The sequence below is a fragment of the Sander lucioperca genome, chromosome 24, assembly GCF_008315115.2.
Source record: "Sander lucioperca isolate FBNREF2018 chromosome 24, SLUC_FBN_1.2, whole genome shotgun sequence".
Taxonomy (NCBI): domain Eukaryota; kingdom Metazoa; phylum Chordata; class Actinopteri; order Perciformes; family Percidae; genus Sander; species Sander lucioperca.
In genome coordinates this window covers 7,413,559-7,438,321 of record NC_050196.1, presented here as the reverse complement: position 1 = coordinate 7,438,321, position 24,763 = coordinate 7,413,559, and the positions used below count along the sequence as shown (strand labels likewise).

General features: G+C 42.2%; 1 protein-coding gene across 15 annotated transcripts in view; it reads right to left on the bottom strand.

Moving 5' to 3' along the window:
- Window positions 1–4,031: 4,031 nt before the first annotated feature.
- tns1a (tensin 1a) overlaps window positions 4,032–24,763 on the bottom strand; it is a 99,675-nt gene continuing 78,943 nt past the window's right edge. For 7 of the 15 annotated variants that reach the window (XM_031292337.2, XM_031292328.2, XM_031292329.2 and 4 more), the window contains 18 exons: window positions 19,784–21,469; window positions 18,750–18,830; window positions 17,972–18,135; window positions 17,572–17,704; window positions 14,105–14,179; window positions 13,435–13,461; window positions 13,016–13,097; window positions 12,122–12,678; window positions 11,939–12,025; window positions 11,520–11,648; window positions 11,325–11,420; window positions 11,146–11,223; window positions 10,286–10,357; window positions 9,357–9,383; window positions 8,865–9,033; window positions 7,233–7,301; window positions 7,102–7,131; window positions 4,032–7,004 (listed from right to left, as the gene is read on the bottom strand). In XM_031292337.2, the coding sequence (XP_031148197.1) occupies window positions 6,875–7,004; window positions 7,102–7,131; window positions 7,233–7,301; window positions 8,865–9,033; window positions 9,357–9,383; window positions 10,286–10,357; window positions 11,146–11,223; window positions 11,325–11,420; window positions 11,520–11,648; window positions 11,939–12,025; window positions 12,122–12,678; window positions 13,016–13,097; window positions 13,435–13,461; window positions 14,105–14,179; window positions 17,572–17,704; window positions 17,972–18,135; window positions 18,750–18,830; window positions 19,784–21,469 (3,692 nt within the window). In that variant the 3' untranslated portion in view covers window positions 4,032–6,874. The remainder of the gene's footprint in view (window positions 7,005–7,101; window positions 7,132–7,232; window positions 7,302–8,864; window positions 9,034–9,356; window positions 9,384–10,285; window positions 10,358–11,145; window positions 11,224–11,324; window positions 11,421–11,519; window positions 11,649–11,938; window positions 12,026–12,121; window positions 12,679–13,015; window positions 13,098–13,434; window positions 13,462–14,104; window positions 14,180–17,571; window positions 17,705–17,971; window positions 18,136–18,749; window positions 18,831–19,783; window positions 21,470–24,763) is intronic. The other 8 variants (XM_031292339.2, XM_031292332.2, XM_031292333.2 and 5 more) reach the window with 7 other exon arrangements.

The following is a 24,763-nucleotide window of genomic DNA, read 5'->3' as shown; positions in this document are numbered from 1 at the left end:
AAGAGACTTCAGATACAGTATTAGGGGACCACTAAGGTCTATATAAAAGAGACTTCAGATACAGTATTAGGGGACCACTAAGGTCTATATAAAAGAGACTTCAGATACAGTATTAGGGGACCACTAAGGTCTATATAAAAGAGACTTCAGATACAGTATAGGGGACCACTAAGGTCTATATAAAAGAGACTTCAGATACAGTATTAGGGGACCACTAAGGTCTATATAAAAGAGACTTCAGATACAGTATTAGGGGACCACTAAGGTCTATATAAAAGAGACTTCAGATACAGTATTAGGGGACCACTAAGGTCTATATAAAAGAGACTTCAGATACAGTATAAGGGGACCACTAAGGTCTATATAAAAGAGACTTCAGATACAGTATAAGGGGACCACTAAGGTCTATATAAAAGAGACTTCAGATACAGTATTAGGGGACCACTAAGGTCTATATAAAGAGACTTCAGATACAGTATTAGGGGACCACTAAGGTCTATATAAAAGAGACTTCAGATACAGTATTAGGGGACCACTAAGGTCTATATAAAAGAGACTTCAGATACAGTATTAGGGGACCACTAAGGTCTATATAAAAGAGACTTCAGATACAGTATTAGGGGACCACTAAGGTCTATATAAAGAGACTTCAGATACAGTATTAGGGGACCACTAAGGTCTATATAAAAGAGACTTCAGATACAGTATTAGGGGACCACTAAGGTCTATATAAAAGAGACTTCAGATACAGTATTAGGGGACCACTAAGGTCTATATAAAAGAGACTTCAGATACAGTATTAGGGGACCACTAAGGTCTATATAAAGAGACTTCAGATACAGTATTAGGGGACCACTAAGGTCTATATAAAAGAGACTTCAGATACAGTATTAGGGGACCACTAAGGTCTATATAAAAGAGACTTCAGATACAGTATTAGGGGACCACTAAGGTCTATATAAAGAGACTTCAGATACAGTATTAGGGGACCACTAAGGTCTATATAAAAGAGACTTCAGATACAGTATTAGGGGACCACTAAGGTCTATATAAAAGAGACTTCAGATACAGTATTAGGGGACCACTAAGGTCTATATAAAGAGACTTCAGATACAGTATTAGGGGACCACTAAGGTCTATATAAAAGAGACTTCAGATACAGTATTAGGGGACCACTAAGGTCTATATAAAAGAGACTTCAGATACAGTATTAGGGGACCACTAAGGTCTATATAAAAGAGACTTCAGATACAGTATTAGGGGACCACTAAGGTCTATATAAAAGAGACTTCAGATACAGTATTAGGGGACCACTAAGGCCTATATAAAAGAGACTTCAGATACAGTATTAGGGGACCACTAAGGTCTATATAAAAGAGACTTCAGATACAGTATTAGGGGACCACTAAGGTCTATATAAAGAGACTTCAGATACAGTATTAGGGGACCACTAAGGTCTATATAAAAGAGACTTCAGATACAGTATTAGGGGACCACTAAGGTCTATATAAAGAGACTTCAGATACAGTATTAGGGGACCACTAAGGTCTATATAAAGAGACTTCAGATACAGTATTAGGGGACCACTAAGGTCTATATAAAGAGACTTCAGATACAGTATTAGGGGACCACTAAGGTCTATATAAAAGAGACTTCAGATACAGTATTAGGGGACCACTAAGGTCTATATAAAAGAGACTTCAGATACAGTATTAGTGGACCACTAAGGTCTATATAAAGAGACTTCAGATACAGTATTAGTGGACCACTAAGGTCTATATAAAGAGACTTCAGATACAGTATTAGGGGACCACTAAGGTCTATATAAAGAGACTTCAGATACAGTATTAGGGGACCACTAAGGTCTATATAAAAGAGACTTCAGATACAGTATTAGGGGACCACTAAGGTCTATATAAAGAGACTTCAGATACAGTATTAGGGGACCACTAAGGTCTATATAAAAGAGACTTCAGATACAGTATTAGGGGACCACTAAGGTCTATATAAAGAGACTTCAGATACAGTATTAGGGGACCACTAAGGTCTATATAAAAGAGACTTCAGATACAGTATTAGGGGACCACTAAGGTCTATATAAAAGAGACTTCAGATACAGTATTAGGGGACCACTAAGGTCTATATAAAGAGACTTCAGATACAGTATTAGGGGACCACTAAGGTCTATATAAAGAGACTTCAGATACAGTATTAGGGGACCACTAAGGTCTATATAAAAGAGACTTCAGATACAGTATTAGGGGACCACTAAGGTCTATATAAAAGAGACTTCAGATACAGTATTAGGGGACCACTAAGGTCTATATAAAAGAGACTTCAGATACAGTATTAGGGGACCACTAAGGTCTATATAAAGAGACTTCAGATACAGTATTAGGGGACCACTAAGGTCTATATAAAAGAGACTTCAGATACAGTATTAGGGGACCACTAAGGTCTATATAAAAGAGACTTCAGATACAGTATTAGGGGACCACTAAGGTCTATATAAAAGAGACTTCAGATACAGTATTAGGGGACCACTAAGGTCTATATAAAGAGACTTCAGATACAGTATAGGGGACCACTAAGGTCTATATAAAGAGACTTCAGATACAGTATTAGGGGACCACTAAGGTCTATATAAAGAGACTTCAGATACATATTAGGGGACCACTAAGGTCTATATAAAAGAGACTTCAGATACAGTATTAGGGGACCACTAAGGTCTATATAAAAGAGACTTCAGATACAGTATTAGGGGACCACTAAGGCCTATATAAAAGAGACTTCAGATACAGTATTAGGGGACCACTAAGGTCTATATAAAGAGACTTCAGATACAGTATTAGGGGACCACTAAGGTCTATATAAAAGAGACTTCAGATACAGTATTAGGGGACCACTAAGGTCTATATAAAAGAGACTTCAGATACAGTATTAGGGGACCACTAAGGTCTATATAAAAGAGACTTCAGATACAGTATTAGGGGACCACTAAGGTCTATATAAAGAGACTTCAGATACAGTATTAGGGGACCACTAAGGTCTATATAAGAGACTTCAGATACAGTATTAGGGGACCACTAAGGTCTATATAAAGGAGACTTCAGATACAGTATTAGGGGACCACTAAGGTCTATATAAGAGACTTCAGATACAGTATTAGGGGACCACTAAGGTGTATATAAAAGAGACTTCAGATACAGTATTAGGGGACCACTAAGACCTATTTAAAAGCATCCAAAAAGCAGCATGTCATAGGACCTTTAATAAACGCCTGCAAGAACAGCTGCAAGATGAGAAACATTTGTCTTTCACTTCAAAATGAATAAATTCACTTAAAAAGGCAGCGGGTAAACCGACAGTCATATGTGCCTTCGGCGCAAAGTTGTTTCATATGAAAAGAAGGTTTGGATTTTGAACAAGGTGGCCAAAATCTTGCTTTTTATCGTATGCCACATTCTACATATCTGAAGGACTTTCACAGGACAGTCAACATGAGCACAGCATGTTGAGAGGCAGCAACTCTTGAAATAAACTTCCCCAAGGTGTCACACATTAAACCTAACGAGGTGATTTCTGCACACCTGACAGAGACGCCGAAAAGAAGGATTGAGGTTTGAGAAAGGATAGAAGGAAATCATAGAAATAATCTAGCATACTCTTGGCAGTAAAATCATAATTCAAGATTGTTATAAAACCCATTTATCAAGTCACAAAAACCAAATGAACACCCACATAGCTTTAATGTAACTGATTTGTATTGCTTTAATGTTTTTTTTTTTCTCTCCATAGGAACAGGTAAGCCATGACAATATAATGTAAATGATAAGCGCAAACAAAATCTGAGACCCTTTTGTACATTCATACAAGTCCCATCTGTACATAGGGGGGTCACAGAAATCAATTCTTTTTCACTGAAACAAGGTAACTCTTGACTCAAAGCCAACAGGTAAAATGCAATTTCATTTCTTTGTTTTGTTTTTGTTTTTGAATGTAGAGAACATTTCTTTTTTGTTTTTATTTTCCTTCCAAATGACTACAAATGGCATAAAGCTCAGTTTAAGTGCACTGTACCTCTTTGCTCTCAATCAAGCGCCACCGTCGGCTACATTCCTCCCATTCGTTGTTGACACTGACCTTTATAACTGCAAAAATGTGAAGGTTTTTTTTTTTTTTTTTATCATATCAGGAAAAATAAGAAAAAGAATAAATAAGAATAAATAAATCAGTGACTTTCGAGAGGTCCCGGAGAAGACACCTTTGGCAGTCTGACGAAGCTGCAGCTATGGAGCTTTAGCATCACGGTGAGACACGTCCAACTTCATTTACCTCCAGCAATGACACCTATATGGAATTTTCTTTTGGTATTGTGAATGTAAGTGCTTTGTGTACACACTTCCAACTGGGGCACTAGCAGACCTTTTTCCTCTCTTGAACAGGTGATGCAGGTGGACACATTTTTGGTGCGTTGAGACACCAGTAAAAACAAATTCGTAATAAAAGGTCCATGCTTTCGTCATCTGCAGCTGAATGTCTTGCTGTGTAAACCCAAGGGCCCTTGCCCTACTTACTGTATATGACCAATATAACACACCGTGTGTCCTGGCGGGTTGAACTTCCTTAAATTTGCTGCTAAAGCTGAGCGAGGTGTGTCAAGTGTGGAACACAAAAAAAATGGAAACTGAGTAGCAGTTGAACGTAAAAGAGCGACATGCAGCCAGTCGGCATAGATGTAAATTGTTTGACTCTTTGGCAAAATTATACTTGTTAACTATGGGGGTGCATACAGCTGTTTTCATATTGCATTTGAGGTTGGCTTCTGAACTTTTTCGTGCTTCCCTTTTCTAAAAGATCTTGCGATCAGCTACAACGCATTTGCTTCTATGAGCGCGTTTCTGCTGTTGAAACGCACTCAAAATGCTTCTGTCCATGCAAATCAGACGCTTCTATCTCATTCATGCCCTACCTCGTTCTGAGACAACGCAAAAAAAGAAAAGAAAAACATGACGAGGCGAAAAAACAAACATATACATGTACAAAGTAATGTACACCATATATTCAAACACATTTCAAAATCGTCAGACCTTGAAATCATTAGCCAAAATAAGTATATCTTTTTTTTTTCTTCTCTCAACCCATTAGGTAATCTTCTTTATCTAGACTGTACAATATATGTATATATGAGTAATCATGAGGGACCAAAGCAACAAAAATAAATACTTTTTCGCTATGTCACCTTTCAAAGTAGTATATCTATGTACATTTATATCAATATCGATTTTCCTTAGCTTATTGTGAATGGTTGAGCATGTGTTCAACAAGCAGGCATTTGCGCACAGTGTGGAAACTCCTTGTTTTTTTTTTTCTTCTTCTTTGCCCTAAAAGGTATCTAAATTTAAATTTCAAAGACACTGTGGAAGGAAAAAACAAAGACCGGACTGTCCTTGATACAGTGAAAGGTAACCCTGGCTCAAATGGACCAAAAACAAAGAAAGAATAAGTAAAAATATAGCATCTCACCATCATGTGACTACTTCAACAATGGGTTGTCTACTTCTTTTCGGGACTCATAGAAGAGTACAAAAATGTTGTCTATTTCATGCAGTCTTTGACAAGTCATACAACCTCAGTGTACTTGTCTAAAGGTTTTAAAGTCATGTTTAGCACACAGCATAGAATGTTTTCAGTGATGTTGAACGTAGCTATGAGGGAGGATGCAATTCGGGACAACAACATGCATAAAGAACAGTGCATAGGTCCAGGTCATCGGGCCAGTCCCTGGTGATTTCCAGTGTGTTTCAGTGGCAGCGTCTATGAACAGATCCACTACTGCAAGCAGTTGGTGATGGGCAAGTCTATGTGACTTTGGGTCCAAGCCTGAATGAGTGGCGCCATCTCGTGGACAGTGAACAGTCTTCCTCTCTCCGTCTTGCCATGCGATCAGGAGCTTGCTGATTCCAGGAATCCAATATGTTTGAGAGAGAGAGAGAGAGATCAGGCTTGGACCACCAGAGGCCGAGGTGATGCAAGTGTGCACTGACACAAAGTGCAGTGACCTTAGCGTGGCTTTTTTTTTTTTTTTTTTAAAGTCTGGTTTGCTATGCGCAGTTTAGATCAGTCGACGTTTCACTGCAGAGCCCTTTCCAACACACAACAGACCCGGAAATGACCACTCTAAGGATTTCACAATGATTTTTTTTGTGGAAGGTAGAAGAACCAAGCTTAAAGATCAAGCTAACATGCATAAGGTCTTCAGACACTGTTTTGCTAAAAGCCATCAAGGCCAACTTTTTTCCTGAAGACAAGTTCAAGAAGAAACCGTATTTCTTTTCATTTTTTTTTTTTTTTTCTGGAGCAACACTTCATCTTTTAAAAAGAGGAAATAATAATGGCTTATTAGCTACATCATTCTTGCACTTGTATTGCAACTACCTTTGGTAAATCAATCAACAACAAAAAACGACAAACAGAAAACCCTGAAACGTACGAGTCCTTACATGTTCCTCAACCGAACTTAGCATTGTTCCTTTAGTCTTTAGCTAGCATTTTCTTCCACAGGTTCCCCTGTTAGTACATTTTCTCCCTTCAAATTGCCTTTATGTTTGTCACGTTCACAGCTCCACACCACACATCCTCTAGCGCCACTCTGGATCCACGCCAAATCCTTTAAATAGAGACGCTTCCAAAAAAGACCAAAGTCAAGACAAACCAGCAAGGCAGAGAGAAAAAGAGAGAGAAGGGAAACAAAAGAACGAAACCAATAGGAAACAGAGGAAAAAAAAGGACATCATCGAGTCCTGGCGAAAAAAAGACACCAATGACGAAGGAAGATTTCAAAATGGCCGCTGCCATTTGGACATTAGGGGTTTCACCGCTTCATCATTTTGGAGGCAAAGCTGACGATCGCGGAGGCGGGCTGATCTGGGTCCAGCTCAGCGAACAGGTGGCTGACATTGTCTGTTGTGCTTCCTTGTTTCCTTGCCACGAATCCAAAAAGCCTGGTTGGAGTGAGAAAAATACATCGCAGTTAGTATTTTGTCTGATATTCTGGCAACACAATAACCTGAAAAAAATAAATTAAGTATTTAAACCTACTTCACTGAACCACCGCCTTCTTTGCCCCACCTATGGGAAGAAAACAAGAATTTATTTTTGAATGAAACAATCAAAAAGTAGTTTTCAGTTATTGATATTGGGAGAAGAAAACAGGTCTTGAAGTTTCTTACTTTCTGTCCTGGGGATCAATGTCACAGTAGGTTACCGTGTTGATGGGATAGTGTCGTCTGAAGAAAAGCCTGCAGCAAGAGAAATGAAGAACACACACACAAGTTATCAGAAGTGCTATTAGCGTCATTCTGCGTCTATTAAAGCCACCATGTATACGATTTTCACGTGATTGAAGCATGTTTTCAGTTACTCTGATGGCATACAGTTTTGTTGAGACAATCTAAGACAATCACATTAGTCTATATCCACGACGTTCAACTTCCGGGATTGCTCTGTTGCCTCCAGAAATACCGCCAGATGTCCTTCATTCGGCCCGGATGTCCATCACCTTCCGCTTTCTTTGTGTTGGCGTTCTAAACTCCGGTGGATTTATGAGGACTATGGTTAACTGCTCCTCAGATATCTGCAGGGTAAATCCAGACAGCTAGCTAGACTATCTGTCCAATCTGAGTTTTCTGTTGCACGACTAAAACAACCTTTGAACGTACACGTTCCACCAAAACAAGTTCCTTCCCGAGGCTATTTTGCAGCGGCATCCGTCTGACGCTTTGCACTGCCCAAGACGATTGTGATTGGTTTAAAGAAATGCCAAAAAACCAGTGCAGGTTTTTCTCCCATCCAGGTATGCTGTGTGGACTAGCCGGACCCTCCTCCGCAGGGCTGTGGAGGAAGGTCTGACAAAGCGAGACTAAGGCCTGCTTCACACTGCCTGTGTGGCGTGAGCGTGTCAGCTGCGTGGCGTGTCCGTTTTTATTTCGGCTCCCATGTTAACAGGTTAGAGCTTGCACACTGCCTGTGTGACACGCACGTCTCAGATGCGGCTCGAGCTGCGGCGAAAACGCGTGCATGCTAGAAATAGGACCAACGCCTATTTTTCACGCGACACGCAAGCGTGTTGGAAGTGTTTCCAGGCAAAATAGAATACAAAAAGACGTGTATATGTCATTTTGACATGAACACATATTAATAAATGACATTTTGATGTTTGAAAGTCTATAGGTTTTGACATAAATGCAGATATAAATGTAATTAAAAAAAATAAAAAATAATTATCAATTTTCAAATATTGCACCTGTCAATACAGAACATAATATTCTGTAGCCTATTTTTTCGTCAATGCTGCCGACGTTGTCTTTGCTGTAATCAAATCAGTATATATTTATGTCTAACATGGTATTTCATTTTATCAATGGGAAACATACATGTGTACAGACAAGGCTAGCAGCAGCAGCAGCACCGCGTCAGACACGTTTCTGGTGTGTAAAGACATAGAAAAATCCACGCAGCCGCCACGCAACTGACACACAACAGAAACGCCACGCAGCCACTGTGAAGCCGGCCTAAGTGCACATTGATGCTTTCAGTTGGGCTGCCTTCCACAGCGTCTTCTTCAAAATCGCCACTTGGGGTTGCCAAAGTAAGACTCTTTTTTTTTTGCAATCTTTTCCTCTGATTTTATGTTTTTACCATCATGGTAATCATTGCACTAGGTTTAATAATTTTTCAGGCTATATTTTTGCCAGTTTCATCTAGTCCTAAATTCTTATTTTCTAATAGAGTTTAAATGTGGGAGAATGTTCCCACAATCTCAAGGAAAAGTCAGGAGAGCAGGTTCATGCGTTTGGACTCACTTCCTCTGACTGTCGGTGAGCGTGATGCCTTGTGTGGACACTTTGAAGTGAACGGTGGTCGCGGCAGGCAGAGGGTTGGCCGCTAGTGTCTGACCGATCGCCTTGGCGATGGCCTGAGGGCCCGTGAGAGACTCCATGTCCACCGAGTTTATGTAGAGAACATTGCACGCTAGAGGTAAACAACACAGAGACACAGTTAAATGAATAAAGAGGAAAACATGTGCATGCAGTTCAATGTAAGCAGATGGAAATTGCGATGAGGAGTGTTCGTAAAAGCTTACAATGAAGACTGCTGTGTAGTTAAGTGTCTCATGCACTGTACAGCTGGTAACTAGAGGAGCAATTGACTGGGATTCTCAATATATTGTGCATGCATTTCACTTTCATTTGAGGGCTTGTTTTAAATTGAGTTAACTGATTCTGTGAGAGCAGTCTTCACCACATTCACATTCAGTCAAAGTGCATGATGGAGCAGAGCAGAGCAGTATTTACCATGGGCGTCCTCAGGAACCTTCTGAACTGTAAGGTAAAGGTGATAATGTGTGAGCATATAAACGGATTAATGAAAGGTTTGTAGAAACCATAAAAATGTGTTTAGAATTGCAATAAGTCTGTTTTCCACAGATTATGTATTGTTCTTTTTTTGGTTTGGAAAGTCAACTTACAACCCGTTCTCGCTCTGAACTCGTAAAATACGGACGTTTGGACAGTGGCTGTCAGCGTCTGAAGCGACGCAAAAAGCACCCTTCAGCGTGTTTGTAGAACGCACCGGGGAGAGCAGCAGCTACACGGGGTTTGAAGATGACGTAGCACTAAGAGCGACTACGGTAGCGAGTAGTCTGAAAGCCCAAAAATCCGCGTAGGGAGGTTGGTCGGGGTTGTGGATGGGTCAAACAACACAGGACTTTCACCCAGGAGACCGGGGATCGTGTCCCGCGTGTCACGTTTCCTAAACGCAACCGTCGCTTTCTTCTTTTACTAAACCCAACCACCCCGTTCTTCCCGCGTGTCATGGAAACGTAAGCCCACCCACGACCTTTTCCTTAACCTAACTGCGTGAAAAGTGATGCCAATAGTCCCGACCAAGCGCGTTTAGATAAAGCACGTTTAGATATGACGCTAAAGGAGACTTTTAGCGTCAATAACAACGCCAAAAGTCACCTGACCAAGCGTCCGTATTTTACGAGATGGGAGCGAGAATCTGTTGCAACTTAATACTCAATAAGCTGTTTGTTTACATGGCAATTCATTTAATCAGTACTCTGGCTCCTGCATTACTATTCCCTTCTGTTTTTTTCTCATTCATAAAGTCCCTGTTACCCCATGAAAAGGATATTCATGGATGCTTTCTGACGTGATGATGAAGCTGAATTGGCAAAGTGACACTGTAGGACTATGAACCTAAAAAAAAAGCATCTTACCCGCTCCCTGCTTCAGAAGTTCAACAACTGGATCAGTAGGCGTGGCAAGCTCCAACGCCTCTTCATTTGGGTCTGTGAGTGACAGAATCAAAATAGAGAATAATAGGAAAGATCATTAACATGAGTAGAAAGCAACACGCACACCACTTGCTTTATCTCTTTTGTGGTGGTGTGGAAATGACTTCCCCCGGAGATAAAAAAAAAAAAAAAAGGTGTCGCTGCCTGTGTTGCTGTGACTGTGACTTTTGGAGCCTAATGATGTGTTTTTGCATGTTTACAGAGAAACGAGAGAAAAAAAAGATGGTGCCTGTGTTTACATGGCTGCAGTGTTTTAAAAATTTGGACTGCTTGTGGAGACCATTGATGTTTTTTTTGCATGTTTATTGAAATCTACAGAGACAAAAAGGTGGTGCTTGTGCTTACATGGTGCAGTGTTAAAATCTAGACGTATTTTTTGCGTGTTTGTTCAAGATACAGAGAAACAAAAGAAACATTTTTTTTTGGGAGGTCAAGGGCAGTTATGTATTATATACCTGAGTTATGTCTTGTGTACTGTATGTATCATTGACTTTAAAAAAAAAATGTTTTGTTCTTATCAGATGGGATTTGGTATTTTACGTTTATCCCTCCAACATAGCTGTGGATCATCATGCAATCATAATTTGTATTCAAACACTCTGCACTATGTCACTTTACTACTACGTGTCTTGAGAAAGGTCCTTGTGACCGAAATGCTGACTGACCAACCAAACCAAATTGCAGGGGGGGAATAAGTGTGCGCGTGGAATTTTCTCTCTTTTTCAAATGAATTGCAATTAACGCCATTGGCACTCATCCATAAACTAGAGGGTGAAGCTGACCTTTGGCGGGGATCATCAGCTTACAGGGCAGAGCCAGCGGAGTCATTGAGTGTTGGTACACCAGAGCAGAAAGACAACCTACAAACACGAAGGAGTCGTTCTCTTAATTTGGATCACTTTATTATCAAATGAAATGCTGATCTACGAGACAGAAGTCACAAACAGAGCTATAACCTCACCGAAGTAGGGCTCGTTGGGGCAACCCTTCAGACGGACGCCTTTGGGGCTCGTCTCAATCAGGAAGTGCCTCACCAGCTCATTAGTCATGTCACCAACTGGAGAAAAAAATATATTAAGAAGGGAGCAATCTTTGTCAAAAAGTCCCATACTGTTACAATATAAATCTTTCATGCTGCCAAAGTTTATTTCTTTACCTTTTTTGTTCTGTTGGATGGTCGGTGGGGGGCAGGCCACCTTCATAGCCAGGCCGTAGGCTCCGCGGAAGGAATGGCTGTCCCTTATGACGAACGCCCCGGGCTCCCTGTCCTTCAACACATTGATGGCTGAAAGAAGGAGAGGAGGATGAGACCAAGGAGGCGAATACAGGGAGGAGAAGAAGAAGAAGAAGAAGAAGAAGAAGAAGCAGGAGGATGAATGAGATTGAAAAGGATGAGGCAGACAGGGAAATGACCAGAGGAAAACAAAATGAGGGGCATTGATTTATGGACGAGAGGACAAAAAGGGAATAAACAGAAGGGCAGAGAAGATGAAGGGGGAATACACATTCAAGTGTAGAACAGCTGTCATTGCTATTTTACTCTCTTTCACTGCGATTGAACTATCTAACGCTCACCTTGCTCCCTGGTGATGTCTGGCTTGTACCAGTACTTTGAAGTGTCCTGGACAAACTTGACATTCATCTTAATGTCTGGATAACCATCTGTTTGGACCAAAGAGACGAAGGGGGGGGGATGAGAACCAGAGGGACACAAACATTCTGCGAGGTAAACCATCACAACGTGTTTCTGCACCTCACCATATATGGACTTTGAGACGTCTGGGAGCGTGTGTGTGCCAGACAGGTTTGGCGTGCTGCCAACGCTGGCCGGTGTCGGCGTCAGGTTCTTGTTTTCCGTCCTCTCTGCGTCACCGCTGGACATGTGCCTCTTCTCCGGCAGCTGTGGGGAGACGGGGAAGGCAGGCGTGGAGGGCGGTTGGGCGCTCCACTGACGAGAAGCAGCGCCGAGCTCATCAGGCGTGCTGTGGCCGCTCGCCGCCGTGCGGCGCCCCATCAGGGGGCTGGGAGGCACGCCAGCGGCTGCTGTTTTAGCGTTTCGGCCAATCAGAGGGCTGGAGGGGACGCCGGCTGGAGAAGGGTGTCTGGCCAACGAGGGGCTGGCTTGACCCAAGCGTCTCTGGAGGGCGGGGCTCGGCGGTGTGTTGGTGGCCACTGTGCGGTGGAGGGTGTTGGGGCTGCCGGGGATGGTGTGGACGCCCATGATGTTGACCTGGGAGCCCTCAGGGGAGGCGGGTCTGTGGGGGTAGGAGGGGACAGGGCTGTGCGGGGCGCCTTCTGAAGAACCAATCCTCCTTCTACGGACAAAAAAAAAAAAGCAAAATTAGATTTTTCTTTTCTTTTTCATCTGTATTTTGTATCAAGGGTTAACACCTTAACTGTCATTTACAACAGCATCACAACCAATCAATGAAATAGGCGACTATATACAATATCTGTCCCTTCTGATGCAACACTTTGATCTAAAATGACACAGGCTATGTCCAGGCTTGGCAGCTTGTTTTGCTCATAAGAAACTAATTTATACGCAGATTGATTATTGGTGCTCCCCTATTGCAGTTGCACAATGAACCTACATGCCAAAGCGATACAGAGTAGTAACTGGACTTTTCTTTCTTTTTTTTCCCCACTCACCCATCAGCGCTGTGGATGGGACTACTGGAGGAGAGAGGAACGTTGAACGGTTGTGCTCTGGAGTCCCCAAAACTGCGATTATCTGAAGATCACAGAGCATCAAAAACACACGCAAACACAGAAGCACACATACACACAGAGTCAGTCTCAACTTAGTGTCATTTAAAAAATGTTTTGTCCAAAACCAAATGGGATGCGGTTATCAGGCGTCGGACCCAAAGAAAAAGTTGGAGTGACAGAATTAGGAAATTATTCAAATTTCATTCTTAATACAACAAACATTCTGAGGAAAGCTGGGATGCACAACTGAAAAGGAAAACATTTGGTTGCAGTGAAACTCGATTGTTCAAAAAAAACCAAAAAACTGTGCCGAAGTCAGGAGACTGTGCTGGTGTCGGATGCAGTGACGCTGCCCTTACCTTGCTCTCCATCATTAGAATCAGAGTCTGACAGCAAGAATAGAATAGATAGAAAGCGAGAGAAGAAGAGGAAGATGTGTGGAAGAGGAGGAGACAAGGAGGACAAATTTGAGCGCAAAGCAAGAACTGGAGAGTGTGTGTTAGCTATTAGCATTTAGTGGAAGCATTTCCATGAGTAATAACAGTTTTGAGCACCAGAGGGCAGAAGACACTAACAATCACAGTGCTAAAGCCAATTTCTGCTCAGAGCTGCAGTTGTATGATGCAGTGATTCTGCTCTGTCTCCTGCACAACGCTTCTGAATATTTACTATTCTACGTTTTGATCCTCTTAAGTTGCTTTAAGGTTGTTCATTAATTTAAATCCACTTGTTTGAAATATTAAATACTTCCAACTCTAGCGACGCTGAATGATGTGTACACTGAACCAAATCTGGGCATCTTTGGAAACTTTGGGATCTCCACGAGAGAAATATCTGCTTGTTAAGAAGTTTAAACCAACAGCAAACAAGTTGAAAATTGGGTGACATCTACATTATGAGAGTACATGTCTGCATTGCACTTATAATATGATAATAGATCACCCAAGGGAAAATGTACAGGACATTTACTCAAATAAAGAGGGGGGGGGGGGGGGAAAAAAAAATCATATATAATGTGTGTAAACTGACCTGATCCGCCCAGGTGATGGGGCTTCAGTCCCAGTGCTGACAGAGGAGTCTTGGTCAAACCTGGAGGAGAGCGAGCTGCAGGGCAAAAGAAAAAGAAAGAAGAATGTAAAGGAATGTTACAATAGAACATATACAACTATGATGACAGTGAGATGAGAATGGTACATTTAGGCCATGCAAGGATGTAAAACAATCAATTTAAGGAATGAAAAGACACAATTCTTCACTTTAGCATCAATACAACGCTACACGAAGAACATTCTATGATGAAGAATGTTGAAAATAGTAAGGTCCAAGGTCAGAGGGCCCATTAAATAGATGGATCTCTCTTGCAAAAGCATAGGACCAAAGGAATAAAGCTAGAATGATTTTTTTTTTCCAGGGTCATAGCTGACATTTTGCATGTTTCCACATGCCAGGTATGAGGTATATATACATAAAAGTACAACAGGTGTTTGCTAAAGGAGACAATATTCAAATTACAAGTACACACTATTTTCTACTCTCATAAGAACCTGAATTATTTCACGTGCAAATGTCAGGTATCACCTATGAATCCAACATCAATTATTTATTTCATATTCTTATTTGTGGCCCTTTTTTTTTTTGTCCAAAAAAAAAAAAAAAGTGTCAAAAAAAATTAAACTGCTAATTATGAGGCTGTAGCTGAAAATGAGCCAATGAGCATCCGTCCACAACACAAGTATGTAGTCATGAAAATGTTGGAAGATTTAGAGCATGCTGCAACCCAAACAATGATCGGGTCCAGGTTAGATTGTAGCCAGATGAGTCAACAACACTGGATAAAGGTTGAAGATGGGGGTCATATTAATGTTGCCATGCGTGGTGAAAGAACTGAAAGTCACCCAAAAAACTGAGAAGTTATTTCCAAAAGAAGATGCCATTGATGCCAATATGGAATCTTAACACACTCAGTTATTGCTACCAAAGTAACAATGTGGCATAATCCATTATTATTTTTTTTTTATGAATTAGATCCTTTATATTGCAGGTAATGGACATCCAGCATTTTGGAAATGAACTCTTCATTTCGTTAATCTTCCACTTACAAAAGAATCCACATCAATAGCATGACAGGGATTCGGGACTCAAGTGCTCACTTAAGGTGGCATGGGGAGGGGGGAGGGGGGAGAGGGGGAGATATGAAGGTTTGGGCCACAGAGCAGATTCTTACTGCAACAGCTGTGTGTGTTCAGGACTGACTGCAGGAGAGGGGGGGGGGGGGCAGGGCTGGTTTACAAAAGTATCCTCACGTTCAACGCAATCTGTCCAACAAACCTGCTGAACAGGGTGCTCGCTGTCTGGAAATTCCTGGTTTGATCAAATCAGTAATATATTTGATGTCTAATTTCAAAATGTCAAAAATAAAGACAGACAAAATCATGAACAGAAAACGTTGGTGCTACGAGAATCCAATAGTACCTGACAACACGAGGCTGCATACAGTGGTCATGCAACACTGGTCAGAAATAATAAAAAAGTTTGCATCTAAATACTGCTGGAAACAAGGAATATGTGCATCTTATGCTGATTGGCTGGTTGCAAATAAGCCATCGACATTGTACTGCAGCGATGAAAAGAAAGAAAAAAAAACAATGAAAACTATACTGCAGTATAATTGCTATAATAATTCACAGATATCTTATGTTACTTATGATACAATATTATTTAACTACAGTCCGTTGTCCATATTTCTAAATAGTTGATTAAGTAAACACATTTTAAATAAACAGAAGATAAAGAAAATGAAATAGGAGACAAGAGAATAAGGGGAAGAATCAGAGGAAGAATATAATTATATAATTTCCTTTCACTTCACTTTACATTTGCCCTCTCTAAATTTACTTTCCAAGGAAAAACATGACAGCATGACAAACTAGTTGTACAAATAATTGGTTTGCAATCTTTTTATGTAACCATGACTGAAGTAAGTAGTGCAACTGTGTGTTCTCATGTCGCCCCTGAACACAGAACAGTTCAGTGAAGGAAAAGGCCCACCCTATGCAAAACATAAAAGGTCACTAACTGCAGCAGATAGATCTTCTAAACCCCCTTATGTCCTCAGTGTGCTGCAGGACTCTCTCTCGTTCTTACGTCTACGACAGTGATGGATCAAACCTTCACTTGCATCCTGCTCCTGCTTAGCTTGTCTGCAACATTTGGCAAGTACAGTATGTCTACATCGAGGAGAGAAAGACCTGGTATGAAGCCCAGATGTCAGCTGTTTCACACAGACCTAGCTCCTATCAGAAATACACACAAAGCAGGGCGTCTTTGGCGGCTTGTCGACGGCACCCATAAGTACATCTGAATAGGCCTGGTAAGGAACTCCACAGACAGTCAGAAATGGACGTGGTCAGGAGGTGGGGCGGTGTCCACATTTTTCTGGGCAACGGGTGAGCCCGACAATGGACCAAATGGTGACTATGGTTTCATTTATAACTATATGTGGCACGACGCAATACTGGGCTATGAATTTCCCTTCTTCTGCTACAGCGTGGTCGTGGTGAGGAAGAGAAAGACTTGGGAGGAAGCTTTAGACTACTGCAGGAAGCATCACTGCGACCTGGCCAGCGTGGAATCCGACACAGCTGCTCATCTAGAAAGAGTTGAACAAAAATGACACCAGGGCACACGTCTGGATCGGGTTGCGTTTCTTTCCAGGAAGCTGGCTGTGGGCGGACGGGCAGCTGCTGAGTTACAATGCCTGGGATCAAGAGGGCAAGCCTGCGTGTCCTTAAAGTCAAGCTGAAGTGTGCGGCCCTACAGGTGATGGGAGGGACGCAGAGTAACAACGGTACAGACTCAACACTGGTCACTAATTCTGCAGTGGGGACAGGGGCGGTTTCTACTAATGATATAGTAGGTTTTGGAGTAAATACTGCAGCTCATAATGGGCTGTACAGTATATTTATGAAGTAAGTGATGCGGCTGCAGATGTAAAAGAAAGTGTATGGGAGGCTCATGACTATGAGGAGAGACTCCATTTCTTTTGCTACTGAGAGTTTAACTCCCAGTACTATTAGTTAGTATTTATTGATTTATTAGTTCACTTATTTTAGTTAAACTTAAACTGCATTTTTGACAGTTTATGTTAAGTAGTTTGCTCTCACAGGTCCTGATTTTGCAGTTTTTTTTAGCAGTTTGTTACTTTTACATTTTGGTTTGAATATGTGCTTTTGTGCTGTATTTTATCATTTTTTTGCTATTTTGGAATATTGTACAACTTAACTTAGATTAAATTAAAAAAAAAACAAATGAAATCAACAAAATAAAATGTTGTTGTTGTTGTTGTTGTTGATGTCATTATGCAATTCTTTCCTGGTTTTTCTTGTTTTTTCTTTGTTTTTTTCAAATAATAAAAAGACAAAAAATAATTTAAAGTCAGTGTTTAGAGGATTGGAGAGTGCCCCCCCCCCCCCAGTCTGCAGGCAGGGTGAACCTACACATGTTGAAGTACGGAGTCTGTGGCGACACGGGAAAGCTGGGGGTCTGGGGGGAATTCTCACCACCGCCTCCGAAGATGGGACTGTCCCCACCGTCGTCCTCAAACGCCTCCCGGTAGCTGTGTATGGTACCCTGGAAGAAATGAAGATAATTCAGATAATTTTCACACCGATACCAGAACATTCATTTAGACATCCAAACTTCCACACTTAGGTCATGTGAAATTCCCTATGTAAAAATGTTTCCAAATCACAACGCATGGTGGTAAATGGAGAACATCCTGCCATGCAGTGATTTGCAATGCAGACATCAAAACTCAAAGTGTCTCTTGAACATTATAATATGGAAATTGCACCTGCACTTCAATCTGGTTTGACACACTTAAAACTACATGCTGACCTCTCTGGGTCTTCCTCCAGGGTTGAGAGCCAGATTGTGGGCGAAGTCCGGTGAATCCACCATCGACATGTTATCATGGCTGCTCTGGTACTGTCCCTCACTGGTGGTCCGACGTCGACCCATCTCCTGCGTCACTTCTGGGGTCATTCCTCTGGAGCGAACCCCTGAAACACCCACCCCCCAAAAATGTAGAATTGTCAACAGTCTGTGACTGACTCACTAGGCTTTTGATTTTGCATTTGCAACAGCATGGGATTATTTAGCGTTTTCTGCGACTGATGATTTTTCGTTTTTTTGAGAAGATAAACCATCCAAAGTGGAAAAGCAAACTACACAGGAAAATATAGAACAATGTTCTTTTAATCTCAGCTTTGTGAGCTCAGCTTAGCTGGTGTGTAGGTTTAATCTCCACGGTTAAAAGCAAAGCCGGGACATAACCTTAACCTGCCTTCATCAAGACAGACAGACAGACAGACAGACAGACAGAGACATAGATAGAGAGAGACAGAGAGAGAGAGAGAGAGAGAGAGAGAGAGAGAGAGAGAGAGAGAGAGAGACAGAGAGAGTGAGAGAGAGAGAAGAAAAAAGAGAGAAGTATGTAAAGAAGTGAAGGGAATAAAAATGTGGAAAAGGAGAAATAAAGCAGAAGGAATTGATGACAAGTCATGAAGTGATCATAAGAATCTTAAAAATTGGTTGGGAAGCAGAGAAAGATTCTACAAGTGCAGGAAAAAGAATGGAAACAAAGTCAGAAAATAAAAGCGAGGTATGGACAAACCAGAGAAGGAAAAGGAGCGATGGCGGTCAGATTGTTGCGATGTCATGCTTTCACTGATGCCCCGAATACGAGCGTTGTACTCTGTTCCCGGGGAGGGAGGTCAGGGTGGTGGATGGAGGGCAGGAAGGCGGAGGAGAAAGGTGGAGGAGGAAGGTGAGAGAAGTGCAGTGGAAGAAGCAAATGTTGGGAAGGGTTGTCCATACAGCAGAGAGATGGATTAAACAGAAAAGGAGAAGACATATCAGAACAGAAATGGATCTAATGAAAGTGAAGAGAAAATGAAAAGATATCTGTCAAATGAGATGAAAACGTGTTCATAGTCCAATTCATTTATTTAGCTGCAAGGGGAAATGATTTTGGTTAATGATGATGTTTAAAAATCGTTTAAAATAGGATGAATTTATAACTTTTTTCCACTGGGGGTGCAGACAATGCAATGAAGCTGGAGCCTCTGAACGCTTTGGCTATTCTTACTCTCATCCCATCTCCACTCTCACCAGCTCTGCTTTATTTCAGCTGCAGAGCTAATTTTATGACTACAGGTCATTCCTCTGGCATGGCACCCCATGATGAATCTGTAACAGAAACTGCTGAAAGCTGCACTGCTAACATGCTGCATGGTGCTTGAGAGTAAAGATGCCTTGAGCTGAAGTTGAAACTTTACCAAATAAACTCTAAACACACTACAGTGTCCAATCCAGTGAGCCGTGTCAGTAATTTTGGATGCACACATGTTGCCTATGTATAATTTTAGGGACCATACACATGAGTTTAGCCTATTTACAAAACAATAACAGCTGATTACAGCTTAACACTCTCAAAGCGTAATGTACTGCTTTAGATTCTCTTTTTTTAATTACCTCTCTACACTATTATTTTCTGTTCAATTCATAATGGCAGGAAAATTAACCTGACCTGAAATCTGTTTTTTAGTTAGTGTTACTAACCAAAATGATCATGTCTGCATTTGTTTTCACAGTTACGTTATTGTTGTGTGCCAATCTTCATTTCAGACAATAACTCTTAAGCCTTACCGGCGATGCGGTGAGCCACCAGGCCCTCCAAGTTAAGCGTCTCCTCCTCTGTTTCTTGTTCTCTGGGCAAGGATGAAGAAGACATATCCTTAGGTTGGGGGGTGAGTGCAGGGAGAGGAGAGGAGGAGGCACTGTAGCCTGGATAAGGAGACGATCCCTGCAGGTCCGGGGAGTGGGAAACCACACTGCCTTGGTACGAGTTCACAGGCTTCACTGGCACCTGCTGGATGAAATTAGCGGAGGGATCTGTGGGGTAGTGGTGGGTTGCTTGGCGTGTCTGGAGGTAGGGCTCTGGGGTGTGTGTTGGGGTGGTGTTTTGGTGTTGGTAGGCGGCGTTGGACCTTTGGGGAGAATACACCGGGGATTCCATCACAGGACTCTGGTTGGGCAACGTTGAGACTCTCCCAGTCGACCGCAGTGGCTGATTAAAGGAGTTGTTGACAGACCCAGAGTTGTTGAAACCATGGATGGCAGAGTCTGCTTGGTATGAGGGTCTTGCAAGGGTCTGTGAGAAGGGTACCTGGGAGGAATTGAGGCTGTTCTCCCCAGGAGGCGCACTGTGGGACTTGGACATGTGGGAGTTGATTGGGTCCAGGTCCAGCATGAGCATGTTGAGCGCCTCAATGGACTGCTCAATGTCCCGCTGCGAGGCTGAATTGGGGAAGTGGGGCAAGCTATGTGTTGACTGAAGAGGAGGGCCAAACGGATCATCTGGGAGGCTATACTGGTGCCAGGTGTTGAGACCTCTTTGAACAGCCTCTCGACTACTAGTGCTCCTCTCTGGGGCCCTGGGCATCAGTTTAGGGTTTGTCTCAGGGCTGCTGGCTGTCGGATTCCCAAAGGACTGTGAACGATACATCCCTCCTCCGTTCTGGTAGTTGTTATATCCCCCCTGTGGCGATGCAGAGTCCACAGACCTCTCTTGCATCGTCGTGGGTGTACGTATTCCATGCACGGGCATCTCGCTCAACTTTTCCCCAAGAACAACTCTCTCAAGGTAGGGTCGGTCGTTCTGCCTGCTGTTAGGGGTCGGTGATTGGTAGCAAAGGTCAGCCGGTGTTGCCTGGCCCTCTAGGGATGAGAGCGTGCCCAAGCTGTCCACACTGTTACCCTCTTGGCTGTTGGGCAGCTCGTCGTCTAGAATATCTGTTTCACGTTCCTCTGTTGAAGGGGCCGCAACTAGCCTGGTGTGGCCCCCGTTGACGTGCACCTGCGCTGGAACCAGGTGTCGGACACCTCCTCCTGGACTGGTGGACGTGGACAGGTAGTCTTGTCGTTGGTAAGTTGGTGCTTCTAGGCCACTCAGAAGCTGGTCAAGCTCTCTTTTTTCCTGTGGGCTGAGCGGTGGGTGGGTCGCAGTTGGGTTGTTGTGGTTCACGGGGCCCTGCACGGACTGGCTGTGCTCATCAGTACGATCAGTCTTGACGGATGCGGTAGAGTTGCCTGAGTCGCTGCTCACGGAGAGGGTGTGGTCGACGGCAGGGAGGGCAGCGTGGCCTGTCACAGGAAGGGTCTGGTCAGTGGTTTGGAGGGGATGGCTGGGGTGTTGTAACGGATTCTCTGCATTGGTCAAGGGGTTTTCATGGACTGGGAGGCCGTTGATGGTGACAACTCCCTCCAGGGAATCTTTCTTGCGGACCCGGGCATATAGACTTCCATCAAGTGGACCTTGGGTATGACCAGCATCTGAAAGAGACGTAAAGAGACGTATACTGAAATGATTCAAGTATTCCACGTTTTCATGCAATACCAACCATACACAGAATCAAAAGAGAAAAAGTGGGACATATTTGTCTCTTTTGAACTGTAGATGACTCCAATGAGTACAAAACCTGCTTGAAACCTGCTTCAATCATACTGTCTTCACAAACAAACTAGTTAAATTAGGTTTTACTGGCTCCAATCATCAAGTCACATTTGCATGGCACAGAATCATTCACATTACAAGCACAGTGACCCCCCTCTGCACCCGTCTTTTATGACCCTGAGCATGTAGCTCAGCCACCAGCAACATAGCCCCTCCAGCTCTATTAATAGCCGATTTGCAGTGCTGAAGCCCCTGTTACATTGCCTCAGTGCAGGCCCACATAGTCTGACGTGAACCATGCCGGCTCCAGTCCAATCCAACACGCTGGTGTATGCGAGCCAGTCAGAAAAACCCTAGAGCTGGACTGAGAGAGGATGAGCTGTCTTCAAGTTGATTTCTGGCTGCTAAATCATGCTGGCAAAGTCAGACTGACATGATTGCCTACACGTTGCACAATCAAATTATCTATTGAATTATTTCACAGGAATGGGCATATTTATGTGATCTGTTTTTCGGTGTATTGAGTTTGTTACAAATGGGGCAGGGCAATATTTTAACTCAACTAAAAAACTGCACCAAAGTATTTTGGCTTGGCTGTTCTCCAAATGAAGAAATGATGAGTTACTTTACCTACGACAACTTTCACCACAATACCACTGGGTACCATACAGTCTTTCAAAAAACAAAGGGAAAGGAAAAGTATAAAACTTGTTGACACTTCCTAACACTTCCAACAGCAATTAAAAACATTAAGCATGGGGGAAAAATCACCATCTGTTTATAGTATCAGAAGTGTGTACTAACTTATTTGACATTTCTTCTCATGTGTTATTTGAAGGTCCTTTTTTGGAAAGTGACATTGCAACCATGGGTAAAAATACCTAACTCTTTTAAAAAGTTAAAATGTTGAAAAAAAGAAAACTAAACTTATTTGTGGCATGTGAACACATAAACAGAGGTCAGGTACAGTACTCTAATTCACACAATGTGCACTTCAATTACAGGCCAGGGCACTATTTCAAACTGTAAAACACTATACTTGCTTCCACGAAATGCAAAAATCACACGTGCAACAGGCTCATTCTGTGGTAACACTTGCTTACAAGAAGAAGGTAATACACCAATACTGGCTTCCCTTAATGTATCCAGTATACATTTGCAAAGCGATACACGACATATACACGACCGCGGCTGGCTCATATGTGGGATATTCCAAATTGAGCGACCCCCGGGGACAGATGGTGAATCACTTGGACCACAGCTATTTCAAAACCCATGTCAACAACAACTCACAGGCACAGTAGCAACAAGAACGAGAGGGCAGGCGAGGAAGTTGTAAACACAGTTTGCTCCTGTGGTTGTTTTTAATGACAACACAGGAAATAACATTATGAGAGTCAATAGCAAGGAGTTGGGTTTAATTTGTGAGGAATTACACTTTAGTCCAAAGCCTTATGGAAATATTTTGAGACAAAGGTATCATTTAAATTTCAACACATTTTGTTATTTTGAAGACCAAATAAAAAAGCTTAATCTTTATTTCTTGCCACCATACAATCAAATCTGGATATCTGATTTTCATAATGTTATATTAATTGACTTCTTTTTCTAAAATTCTTCAAATCACAATCACATATCTATGTATCAAACTCAGTGGAAACATCCTCCTTACCTGTACTGTAGGTCAACCCTCAGAATACTCAATAAAGCATGATATATGTCCTCTTCTTCAGTCAATTACACTGCGATCAGAAAGCAACATTTCAGTCTATACGGTCCTATTCATTCCTTCAGTACCCTCTTAGTGACTGAACTTTCTGCCTCTGGGCTTCTTCTCTTACTCTCCCTGTCCTCTCTGATTCATGTCCTCTGATCACCCAACATGTGCTTTACTGGAGCGAGGCGGGGCCGTACCACTGAAGCTGCCGAAAGGGGTGAGCTGGCACTCTGGGATAAACTGTGACTGTTCCCGGCCGCAGGGGAGGGACTCTACCACCGCCTCCCAGCTGCCTGTGAAGCAACATCGTTTCAAATAAACTACAACTCCCACACCGTCTGTTTGCTGAGGACTGCAGCACCCATGCCTGGTGATGTCATCAGAGGGGATCCCTCACTCAGGGTCAGGTTTTACAATCTTTTTGCAAAATAAGCTTTCACTGCATGGCATAAATCCTTAATAACTGGATTGTATTACTTTTTAAGAACTTGGATGTAAATAATCTAAAGTATTTTCCATCAGCTTTGCTCCGTCTGTCTTTGACTCTCTCTGTCTCTCATCCTGACCTTTAACAGAATAGGAAATGCCCTTATTCTAGTTCATAAAAGCTGATCTGTTAGTGCTCTGTGGCTAAAATGAAACGAAAAGTTTGCCAGGGTGACTCTTTTTCCAGCTGTTGGTTAACCCCATCCTGAGGTTAAATAAGGGGAGCAGACACTGTTATTTGACATGTCATGATAGCTCATAGAGGAAAGAAAGGAACAGACAAAACAAAAAATGCATGAAGTAACATTTTTTGAGTATGAGTCCCAATATGTTGCTGCGGCATCATAATTATAGTTGCGTTACCAGGAAACATTTTGGTTTATTTTTGATTTGGTGTCTCAATTAGGTACCCACTGTTGGGGATGTTTCCTAAAATAGTTTCCACTGTATCATCAATCTATACCGGCACCAACTTTTAAGATGACGTGCCAGATGGTTTGTCAACACAGAACCATCTGAGCCGTCACAGAAAACTGTTTGGAAAAGGGCAGGCACTTTCAAATAATACATGCCTAAACCACGGCCATAACTGCCAGTAGCTCCTTACCGGACACTTATTGGTTCGGTATGCCGCTGTCTGACAAGATGGATTTTCTTGTGATATCTCGAGAATCCAGCTGCCATGCAAGTTAAACCAACTTTACTTTGATCTTCTAAATCCAAATCAACCAAACAAAAATTGTTTTGTACATTCTTTTTTTAATTTTCTAGATTAAAGTGATTCGCAAATTCACCAAAACGCTAAAATATATCTAATTGAATCAATTAGTTGCAAACAATTCTGAAATTGCTGACATTTGTCCAGCCTTTGTTAAATGTAACAGAACAGAATAAAGTGGAGACAGAAATGTCACAGGAGTGACTGACTCACAGGTAAAGTATGAATGTATCCGGAGTGAGTCTCACCTCC